This window comes from Dendropsophus ebraccatus, chromosome 3, assembly GCF_027789765.1.
Source record: "Dendropsophus ebraccatus isolate aDenEbr1 chromosome 3, aDenEbr1.pat, whole genome shotgun sequence".
In the NCBI taxonomy this organism is placed as follows: Eukaryota; Metazoa; Chordata; class Amphibia; order Anura; family Hylidae; genus Dendropsophus; species Dendropsophus ebraccatus.
The window spans coordinates 39683411-39695906 of NC_091456.1; the positions used below are offsets into that span (position 1 = coordinate 39683411).

Here is a 12496-nt window from a genome sequence, read left to right on the forward strand (position 1 = left end):
CCAAACAGGCAGCCGACTTGTGTCCTCTCTCTAAGCTAAACCTCCCCGGCCTCAGAGCCCTATATATACGGCTGGTGAGGGCTCAGCGTGCGAGCGGAAGGGAAGCTCAATGCAGAGGTCACGTGCTGAGTGCGTCATTCCGGTGACGTCATCTCCCCCTTGCCTCCGGGAAGGTCTGAGACAAGAGCCCCTCGCCGCCCTTACAGGGCGTCACCCGATATCGGGTGAGTGAGTCCCCAACAACACCACGCTGGAGTGGAGCGGTCCGTTACGTGGGAGGGGCTATGCAGAAGACGCCGGGCGGTGTGTGGTGACACTGGGCGGATCACTGAATACAGGTCCGCCCGTTGTTCATTCGCATCTCCTGCTCGGCGGATGCCGCCCCTCCCCCGGATCTTGGAAGCGACTCACGGCTGGCCCGCTAAGTCCAATGGCTGAGGTGAGGCAGCGCCACGTGCGCGCCCCACAACCCAAGTCAGACTACTCTCCCGCCGCCGCTCTTTTGTCGCTGGGGGCGGGGCTTGTCTCGCTTCAATAAATTAAACAGATTCCACTTCTGGGATCACGTGATGTCTGCTCTACATTGTAGACTGATTTACCTCTCTTCGAAATCAACCAATCAGGACTCAGCTTTCATCTGGTAAAATAAGAGCTGAGTTGTGATTGGTTAATATGGAAAATTAAAGAGTCATGAAGAAAAGTTAAAAAAAATATATATATGTACACACATCAGGGGAGATTTATCAAACATGGTGTAAAGTGAAACTGGCTCAGTTGCCCCTAGCAACCGAGGTGCAATCTGGTTGCTAGGGGCAACTGAGAGATTCACTTTATACCATGTTTGATAAATCTGTCTCAGTTGCCCCTAGCAACCAATCAGATTCCACCTTGGTTGCTAGGGGCAACTGAGCGAGTTTCACTTTACACCATGTTTGATAAATCTCCCCCATCATGTAACAAAAAAAATAAATAAATAAATAAAAAATATATATAATTATTATTTTTTTATTTTATTTATATAAAGGTATATAACTTTAATAAAATTGACATTTTTACACACAGGCGTCATAGCGCCACCACTGCCACCAATGACCAATAGTGCATTTGCATAATACAGTCCTGTGCTATACAAGGACAATCTATATACATGACGACTGTAATGACCCATATAACCAATTGGTAGATGCCAGTATTATATAGGAGCTCTGCAGCCCATATATATGAATACAGTTCCGTCCAGTGACTCACAGGCGACCTCTCTGATCAGCGGCATTCTCTTTCCCTTTTTTTCTCTATCTGACTCGGCCATCCATGCAGTGGCGCAGCTACCTTAAAGGCAGACCACATCACTGCCATGGGGCCCGTGCAACAACTGCGAGCGTTTGTGATGTCTATCCTGTGGCAGAAGGGCCTACCACAAGAGGCAGCTCTTGGTCTCAGACCACTCCTGCATCCATGAATGACAACTACTTTCAACTTGACTCTGCAGAGTGTGGAGCCCCCAGTGTTGTAACATATGGTGATAATGTCCTCACTAATAATGGCCCCAACTGTGCCCCCCCATTTACCAGTTATCCCCAAATTGTAACCCCCCCCCCCATTAATAATAATGACGTTTCCTTGTGTAATGCCCTCATACCATAATATTAGCCTGTAAACTTCCATGCAGTAATAATGCCCCCGAGCCACAGGGTAATGGTGCCCTATACATAATACTACCCCCAGTGCCCCATATAGTAATAATGCCCCCAGTGTGCCCCAATACTGTATTCATGCCTCCCGTGCTGTCATATAGAAATAAATCCCCACTGTGCCCCTATGTAGTAATAATGTCTACACCATGCCATCATACAGTAATGTCCCCCATGTGCCCCTATCTAGTAATAATATCCCCACCATGCTATCATACAGTAATGTCCCCCATGTGCCCCATCTAGTAATAATGTCCCCACCATGCCATCATACAGTAATGTCACCCATGTGCCCCATCTAGTAATAATGTCCCCACCATGCTATCATACAGTAATGTCCCCCATGTACCCGCCTCTAGTAATAATGTCGCCACCATGCCATCATACAGTAATGTCCCCCATGTGCCCCATCTAGTAATAATATCCCCACCATGCTATCATACAGTAATGTCCCCCATGTGCCCCATCTAGTAATAATATCTCCACCATGCCATCGTACAGTAATGTCCCCCATGTACCCGCCTCTAGTAATAATATCCCCACTATGCCATCATACAGTAATGTCCCCCATGTGCCCCCTCTAGTAATAATGTCCCCACCATGCCATCATACAGCAATGTCCCCCATGTACCCCCCTCTAGTAATAATGTCCCCACTATGCCATCGTACAGTAATGTCCCCCATGTGCCCCATCTAGTAATAATGTCCCCACCATGCTATCATACAGTAATGTCCCCCATGTGCCCCATCTAGTAATAATGTCCCCACCATGCCATCATACAGTAATGTCCCCCATGTGCCCCATCTAGTAATAATGTCCCCACCATGCCATCATACAGTAATGTGCCCCATCTAGTAATAATATCCCCACCATGCCATCATACAGTAATGTCCCCCATGTGCCCCATCTAGTAATAATATCCCCACCATGCCATCATACAGTAATGTCCCCCATGTGCCCCATTTAGTAATAATATCCCCACCATGCCATCGTACAGTAATGTCCCCCATGTACCCGCCTCTAGTAATAATATCCCCACTATGCCATCGTACAGTAATGTCCCCCATGTACCCGCCTCTAGTAATAATGTCCCCACCATGCCATCATACAGTAATGTCCCCCATGTGCCCCCTCTAGTAATAATGTCCCCACCATGCTATCATACAGTAATGTCCCCCATGTGCCCCCTCTAGTAATAATATCCCCACCATGCCATCGTACAGTAATGTCCCCCATGTACCCGCCTCTAGTAATAATATCCCCACTATGCCATCATACAGTAATGTCCCCCATGTGCCCCATCTAGTAATAATGTCCCCACCATGCCATCATACAGTAATGTCCCCCATGTGCCCCATCTAGTAATAATATCCCCACCATGCCATCATACAGTAATGTCCCCCATGTGCTCCATCTAGTAATAATATCCCCACCATGCCATCATACAGTAATGTCCCCCATGTGCCCCATCTAGTAATAATGTCCCCACCATGCCATCATACAGTAATGTCCCCCATGTGCCCCATCTAGTAATAATATCCCCACCATGCCATCATACAGTAATGTCCCCCATGTGCCCCATCTAGTAATAATATCCCCACCATGCCATCGTACAGTAATGTCCCCCAAGTACCCGCCTCTAGTAATAATATCCCCACTATGCCATCGTACAGTAATGTCCCCCATGTACCCGCCTCTAGTAATAATGTCCCCACCATGCCATCATACAGTAATGTCTCCCATGTGCCCACTCTAGTAATAATGTCCCCACCATGCTATCATACAGTAATGTCCCCCATGTGCCCCCTCTAGTAATAATGTCCCTACCATGCTATCATACAGTAATGTCCCCCATGTGCCCCCTCTAGTAATAATATCCCCACCATGCCATCATACAGTAATGTCCCCCATGTTCCCCATCTAGTAATAATATCCCCACCATGCCATCATACAGTAATGTCCCCCATGTACCCGCCTCTAGTAATAATGTCCCCACTATGCCATCATACAGTAATGTCCCCCATGTGCCCCCTCTAGTAATAATATCTCCACCATGCTATCATACAGTAATGTCCCCCATGTGCCCCATCTAGTAATAATGTCCCCACCATGCCATCATACAGTAATGTCCCCCATGTGCCCACTCTAGTAATAATGTCCCCACCATGCTATCATACAGTAATGTCCCCCATGTGCCCCCTCTAGTAATAATGTCCCTACCATGCTATCATACAGTAATGTCCCCCATGTGCCCCCTCTAGTAATAATATCCCCACCATGCCATCATACAGTAATGTCCCCCATGTTCCCCATCTAGTAATAATATCCCCACCATGCCATCATACAGTAATGTCCCCCTTATAGTAATAATGGCTCTTGTGTCCCCATGCAGTAATCATTGTCCATAATAAGATAACTTTATTAAAGGAAACCAGTCTGCGCATTTGTGCTGCTTGGGCTCCAAGAACGGCTGCACGCACCTCAGGGTGATTGACAGGCAAGGAGGCCCCGTTAGAGGCCGCTAATATGTCTCCTTGCCTGCCAATCAGGAAAGCACTGACAGGAAAGAGAGCCGTGACAGGAAAGAGCCGTGATTAGTCACAGCCTAGAAGACTAGTTCACCGCTCTCCCCTTGCCTCATACGTGGGATTAAAATGCATTTTACCGAACATGAAGCAGACGGAGCCTCGATCCCCTGACAACACTGGAGAGCCGACTGCGAGGTCTGTACAGACCTTATGGGAGCCCAAACTGCACAAATGTACCAATTGGTTTCCTTTATAGCAATGTTCAAAATAAATAGTTCCTCTCTGCAGGACATACATCAGCTGATAAGTACTGGAAGACTTGAGATTTTAAAATAGAAGTAAATTACAAATCTGTATAACTTTCTGAAACCAGTTCATTTGAAACATGCCAATGTCCTGCACCTTGCCCCACTGTGAGCTGCCCCTGACCATTTAGGTGCGCCTTACAGTTTGTGAAGTGCTGTTTTAAAGGGGTTATCCAGTGCTAAAAAACATGGCCACTTTCTTTAAGAGACAGCACCACTCTTGTCTCCAGTTCAGGTGCGGTTTGCAGTTAGGCGCCATTCACTTTAATGGAACTGAGCAGCAAAACCCTGCCCAATCTGGAGACAAGAGTGGTGTTGTCTCTGAAAGAAAGTGGCCATGTTTTTGTAGCACTGGAAAACCCCTTTAAAGAATACCTGTCAGTAAGACCGCTTCTGTCGGATCAGCTGTGAATTCCTTGCCTAATCCGGAAGTTTGGGTATCCATGGCAACAAACCCCGCTGTGCCGGAAATACGTGTGACCACTGTTGGATCAGAATGGAGGTTGTGCGCATTTCCGTCACCGCATGGTTGTTTGCCATGGATACCCAAACTTCCGGATTAGGGGAGGAATTCACCGCTGATCTGGCAGCAGCGGCCTTACTGACAGGTTTTTAAGGCTATGTTCCCACAACGTACTAAAGATGGGAAAGAACCCAGGTGCTAGGGGTGCTAAACAATGGACGGAAATAATGTCCTTTCCGATCTTTACTATGTGGTGGGAACATAGCCTAAAAGTGATTGTTGTGCGTAATTAACATAATGGTTTACTATCTTCCACTAACAGGCGCTGAGTTCAGTGACTACGGCAGTGCCACAGATTGACAACTCCTCAGATTTCCTGTCTCGAGTTCCTCATAGAAAACACCCTGGAATTCTACATATAAAGCTGGCTCGCCTGCCAGAGGAAGCTCAGGATGCAGTCCATGTGTTACTGAAAAGTATGTGGTTATTGTATCACTTTTAGAGTACGTTCACACGTACCGAGTCAAGGTCCTGGCAGGCCCCTGGGACTACATACTCCCGTGCAGCAAGGAGAGAGGTAATGTATATACAGACAGCGGGGGAGCCGAGCGGCAGCGGAAGGGGTTAAGGGGGCTGCTGCATTACCTACTCGCAGCAGTCTCTCGCATACTCGCAGAACGCTGCAAGTATGTAGTCCCAGGTGCCTGCCAGGACCTTGACTTGTAGCGGATCTCGCTGCAAAACTTGCAGCAAGATTTCCGCTGCGAGTCGGTACATGTGAACGTACCCTTAAGAAAGATTGTAGAGTGAAAGTAATAAATATAATATATACGTGCTGTGTGGAGGTGCTTACTAAATTCACTAAAGTAATGCATATATGCAGTGTGTAGAAAAGAGAGAATGAGGGCACTCACCACTTATGGGTTCACACTACGTATATTTCAGTCAGTATTGTGGTCCTCATATTGCAACCAAAACCAGGAGTGGATTAAAAACACAGAAAGGCTCTGTTCACACAATGTTCAAATTGAGTGGATGGCTGCCATATAATGGCAAATATTTGCTGTTATTTTAGAACAACGGCTGTTATATTGAAATAATGCCTGTTATTTACCGTTATATGGCGGCCATCCACTCAATTACAACATTATGTGAACAGATCCTTTTTGTGTTTTCAATCCACTCCTGGTTTTGGTTAAAATATGAGGACCACAATACTGACTGAAATATACGTAGTGTGAACCCAGCCTAATTAGGCTGCGTTCACACTACGTATATTTCAGTCAGTATTGCAACCAAAACCAGGAGTGGATTAAAAACACAGAAAGGATCTGTTCACACAATGGTGAAATTGAGTGGGTGGCCGCCATATAACGGTAAATAACTGCCATTATTTCAATATACCAGCCGTTGTTCTAAAATAACAACAAATATTTGCCATTAAATGGCGGCCGTCCACTCAATTTCAACATTGTGTGAACAGAGCCTTTCTGTGTTTTTAATCCACTCCTGGTTTTGGTTGCAATACTGACTGAAATATACGTAGTGTGAATGCAGCCTTAAGATGTGCACTGTCTTAATTTCATCTGTAGTGAAAATACTATTCAGCTGGTAAAATTCATGTCGGGCACGGACGCCAAACACTCATTCATTGATTGCAGTCACAGCTGTATCGTGCGCATGCGCCTGATGAAGCGCGCATGCACGCGATACAGCTGTGACTGCAATCACTGTCGAGTGTTTGGCGTCTTTTGGCAAATTTTAGGGCCCTTTTACACAGAAAGATTATCTGACAGATTATCTGCCAAAGATTTGAAGCCAGAACCAGGAACAGACTATAAACAGATCAGGTCATACATGAAAGAGTGAGATTTCTCCTCTTTTCAAATCCAGTCCTGGCTTTGGCTTCAAATCTTTGGCAGATAATCTGTCAGATAATCTTTATGTGTAAAAGGGCCCTAAGTGGTGAGTGCCCTCATTCCCTCTTTTCTACACACTGCGTATTGTATCACTTTATTACTCTTTGGGCTTTGCTCCAACTTCTGGAACATAGTAGGGAAAGGCAGCTGTCTCTTACTATTATTACGAGACGGACGTCCTTTCCCCGCAACGTTCCCGAAATGGGAACAAAGCCTTAGGTTATGTTTGTGAACAGTATTTTTGGGCTTTAAATGACATTAAAAACAAAAAAAACAACTGAGAAAGATCTGTGTAAACATAGCCGTGTGCAAAAAAGTATCAGCTGCTGGTTGTCCTGCAGGAGTTTTCTGTCCGTGTCTGACACAGTGCTCTCTGCTTCCACCTCTGTTCGTGACAGGAACTGTCTGGAGTAGTATCAAATCCCCACAGAAAGATCAGTAGCACCACACACCTGCTTCCTAAGGTGAACGAAGAAGCCTGTGGGTGGAATACAAGCACCCTGACCTGTTCCAGCTCGGAGGCACAATGCCAGCAACAAAGTATGGTCCAAGAATTCTTTACAAATTAAAATAGTAGTGGCACTCACCAATTTGCTGTTTAGAGCCTTTATTCCTCATAATGTGTCAGTGCAGGGAGGGAGGATCCTCTTCTGTTTAAGACAGAGGTGGCAGCAGAGAGCACTGTGTCAGACCGGATAGAAACCACCCCTTCCTGCAGGACATATAGCAGCTGATGAGTACTGGAAGACTTGAGTGTTTCAAGTAGAAGTAATATATAAATCTGTATAACATTCTGAAACCAGTTGGTTAAAAAAACAAAATTTTCTCTCTGGAGAACCCCTTGAAGAGAACCTGTCATCACTTTCATGCTGTCAGAACCAGAAATCATCAGGGCGGTCCCTGGAGGCCTTTTCACCAGCTTTGATTGGTAGATCTCATTCACAAACAGGGAAAGATGTATCAATGAAGGCTGATGGGGCGGGGAGGAGCCAGGGATCTACCCAATGACTTGTTTCAGGTAGCAGAAAAATTTTATTTTTTCTCCCCTTTAAGAAATGAAAAGTAAGCAGTGAGTGGTTCATATAGACCACCAGACCAGTTTTGATGAAAAATGTGACTTTGATGACGTCATCAGGCAGTGTATGTGATTATGTGATCTCTTATTACGCCAGTGATGCTGTATGATGACAGGTCTGCTTCTTATGGGTCATAGGGGTTCTGTATGGACGCTACAAGTGTAGTGGTTTTAAAATGACGTCCGGAATTTCCTTGAGTTCCAAATGCTGTCAGTCATTTTGACTTTTAGTGATGGCTGTTGGCATATTATTCTAGTAAGGCACTTTTGGGTATGTTTTTTAAATTTTATTTTTTTTAGGTCCATTGAATTTAAAGCGGTTATCCAGCGAAAATCTTTTTCTTTCAAATCAACTGATATCAGAAAGTTATATAGATTTGTAGTTTACTTCTTCCCATACTTATTAGCTACTGTATGTCCTGCAGGAAATATTGTTTTATTTTCAGTCTGACACAGTGCTCTCTGCTGACATCTCTGGCCGAGACAGGAACTCTGTCTTGGTTTTCTATGAATCCCCATTGAAAACCTCTCCTGCTCTGGACAGTTCCTTTCTCAGCCAGAGACGGCAGCAGAGAGCACTGTGTCACACTGAAAATAAAACATTTCCTGCAAGACATACAGCAGCTGATACGTATGGGAAGACTTGAGATTTTTTGATAGAAGTAAATTACAAATCTTTATAACTTTCTGATATCAGTTGATTTGAAAGAAAAAGATTTTTGCTGGACAACCCCTTTAATACTGAAGACGGTGAAAGGGCGGTGAGCGATCTGTTTGCAAAAAAACAACCGCGAATAATTGTCATGAACATTAATTTGACGTCCGCATAAACAACGTCCGTTTTTTGATACACTATGGGGACATTTATTACGTCTGGCATTATTTTGCCGAGGTTCGCCAGATTTATATAAAGGGACAATGCCAGCTCCGAGCTGGCATAGGTTAACATTTTTCCGCCAATAGATTTATACCCAAGTGGGTCCTCTGCACCAGAAAATGCCCACTGCGCCGCATAATAAATTTCCCTCTATGTGCATTGGACTTCAATGAATTCCATTGATGTCAATTAAATTGCGGTAATAACGGACATTATTTTAAAAAAACAAAAACAAATGTATTCTTTGTTGTTGTTCATTAATAATAATTTATTTGTCTTGTAGAAAGCCCTGTCAGACAGCTGCAAGAACACGTCACATCCCTGAGTAGCTACCTATGGAGCCGCAAACGCCCGTCTGAAGACAAAGACCTCAGAGAAAAAGCTGTGGATCTAGAAAAAATGTTTAAAGAAAAGTCACACATCGAATCCGGTGACTACAATAAACCTGATTTCATCCGATCTGATAATCTGGGACCTCAGCTGTTCCTGTACACTGAAGGACAGCGGAATGATAGAATTTTAATTTTAATTTTGACTAAGCATGAGTTTTATTGTTTCAGATAAAGGCGAAACATTCAGGAGGGACAGAAAATGTTGTATTGTTTGTTAAAGAATAAATATAAATAGATAGAAACCCAAAGGGGGAGATTTATCAAACATGGTGTAAAGTGAAACAGGCTCAGTTGCCCCTAGCAACCAATCAGATTCCACCTTTCATTTTCCAGAGTCTGTGAGGAATGAAAGGTGGAATCTGATTGGTTGCTAGGGGCAACTGAGCCAGTTTCACTTTACACCATGTTTAATAAATCTCTCCCATAATGCCTTTCTAGCAACAATATATTAAATGAGAGTCATGTTACCATATACACTCTCCCATTAGGAATATGGTAACACACATGCCTAGTTTTGGGACTGGTAGGGTCACAGCAGTCAGACCACCACTGATCAAATATTTATTACAGGGATGGGGAACCTTTGGCCCTCCAGATGTTGCAAAACTACAATTCCCATCATGCCTGGACCGCCAAAGCTTTAGCTTTGGCGGTCCAGGCATGATGGGAATTGTAGTTTTGCAACAGCCGGAGGGCCAAAGGTTCCCCATCCCTGGTATATTATATATTCAATTGACGTGGACAGTTCAAGCCATTGTCAGTAATAGTAAGAGCACAGGTGATTGGGATTGGAATTCTCAGCATTTTACAGGTCATAGTAAATTGCTGATGCGCCTCTCGGTTTATGAGTTGTAATTATATTATTACTTATGGGTGAATGTTGGCTGCCTGGCGTAAACGGAGATCAGTTGATTGTTATCTTTCTGCGTCTTATAACAGATCTAAATATTTTTCAAAAAGAAGAGAAGTTAAAAAATGAGGTGTTGAATTCTTTACGAAAGAACACGTATCACTGGCAGCCTTTAAGGTAAGATGCTGTATGGGGCCTCGAAACACATGACATGTTCCCAAAATTTCAATTTAAATGTTAAATGGGCACTGTCATTCAAATAATTTACAAGTTTGGACAGAGGCATCAATATCTAACATATTTCTAATTATCTTTGTTTTCCTGTGTGTAACTGAAAGTTATAATATTGGCCACTAGGTGTCTCTATTTCCATGCAATACATTTTTTTTTTTTTTTCCAAACAAATTTTTTATTGTGATCAGGAAAAAATAAGGAAGATGTTCCTTATTTTTTCCATGCAATACATTTTGTCTATGAAACGTGTCAAACTGTGGCCCTCCAGCTGTCCCAAAACTACAATTCGCATCATGCATGGACATTTGGCTTTGACTGTCCATGCATGATGGAAATTGTAGTTTTGCAACAGTTGGAGGGCCGCGAATTTGACAACCATGGTCTGTGACAGGGCTTGGACGAAATACAGAAAGTGAAGGCAGGATGTTCTCCTGTGCTGTCAATCACAGTGCAGTGAGGCCAGCAGCAGACGTCTTATAGATGAAACAAGTAGTTTGTCTGCATAATTTTGTACTTGTATTTTCAAAGACCGCTGTAAGGGTGGGTTCACTCGTACAGGATCAAAGCGAATTTCACACTATGAGTTCAATGTGTCCTGTCATTCTGTATGGGTTTACATACTGTGAGTGGGACGCCAGAGATCTGGAAGCCACAGAAGCAGGCCAGAGAGCAGACGGGAAAAGTATTCACCGGGGGGCGAGGCTTTACATACAGCGGAATAAAAAATCTGCTGCAACTGTTACCCATACAGAATGAAAGTACCGGGAATCGCAGTGGATTTCTCTGCGGAACTGTCAATGTGAAATCGGCTGCAATCCGGTACATGTGGACCCACCTTAAATTAAATTTTTTGTTGAATTATCACTTTCATGCCTTTCACAGTCATGTCTTTTTTGATGCGTAATTTTACCGCAACTGCAAAATTAGCTGTGTAATAGCAAAATTCTGAGAGGCATGAAAGTAATACAACATAAAATTACATTTCCAGTGGCCTATGAATGCTGCTTACCTTATATTCTATAAGAAACCTGCAGCAGGGACAGTGCATAGAGCGGGGCCAGTGCACGGCAAAAGATCAGCGCCGAGAATGAGAACAGGGATCCCATGGTGGCGCCAATCTGCTACTGCTGGCACATTCGCTTTAAAGGGGTTCTCCAGTGAAAATTGTTTTCTTTCAAATCAACTGGTGCCAGAGATTTGTAATTTTCCCTTTTTTTAAAAAAAAATCTCCAATCTCTTTTCAGTTGATGTATGTCCTGCAGGAAGTGGTGTATTCTTTCCAGTCTGGACAGCAGGAGAGGTTATCTATGGGAATTTGCTGCTGCTCTGGGCGGTTCCTGTCCCGTACAGAGGTGGCAGCAGAGAGTACTGTGTCAGACTGGAGAGGATACACCACTTCCTGCGGGACATACAGCAGTTGATAAGTCCTAGAAGACTGGTGATTTTTTTAAAATATAGATTTAAATTGCAAATCTCTGTCACTTTCTGACACCAGTTAATTTGTAAGAATTCCCCCCGCTGAAGTACCCCTTTAAAGTTTGCTGTAGAAAAGTTGTAATATGGTAACATGTATGCACTATAGTATCTATGTGGTTAATATTCCCACAAAGCATTCTTACTGTTTGTGTCTTTTGTTTGTCGCAGTTACACAGAGCAGATTGGCTTGGTATATTTAGCCGCACGCTTTGATGGAGGATTTGCTGCTGTATTTCGAGTGCTACAAGAGGTGAGGAAATGCCAGAAAATAAAATCCCACTAAATGTGACTTTTTACCCATGGTTACATATTACCTATTATTGAATGATCACTTTCATATGGGTATATAAGGTATGCCATAAGCTGTCTGCACACTTACCGCTCGTTACTGTCAGGGGTAAAAGCGGAAAGGGATTATTATTGGCTTTTTGGTCAAAGGTGGCAGGATTTCTGAAACTGCATTGTATATCATGATATATTGTATAACTTTAACAGCACGTCCATTGATGTACCAGGCGATGGTCTAAAGAATATTTTCATGGCATACCCTGGGCCCACTCATCCATGTGGAATTGGATAAGTGTCCATCCTTGCAGATCACACTTACCCATACATGCTGACTGTCTTTGCTCATGTGGATGGCATCTTCCAGTAAGACAATGCAACATGTTGGTTGGAAGACCAG

The 12496-nt window shown here is 43.8% G+C and overlaps 1 protein-coding gene across 1 annotated transcript in view; it reads left to right on the forward strand.

The window, feature by feature from the left end:
* Positions 1 to 12496, forward strand: part of METTL17 (methyltransferase like 17) — a 33768-nt gene that overhangs the window by 491 nt on the left and 20781 nt on the right. Inside the window, exons 2-5 of the mRNA XM_069961539.1 lie at positions 5311 to 5464; positions 9143 to 9289; positions 10191 to 10278; positions 11980 to 12061. Of these exons, the coding sequence (XP_069817640.1) occupies positions 5311 to 5464; positions 9143 to 9289; positions 10191 to 10278; positions 11980 to 12061 (471 nt within the window). The remainder of the gene's footprint in view (positions 1 to 5310; positions 5465 to 9142; positions 9290 to 10190; positions 10279 to 11979; positions 12062 to 12496) is intronic.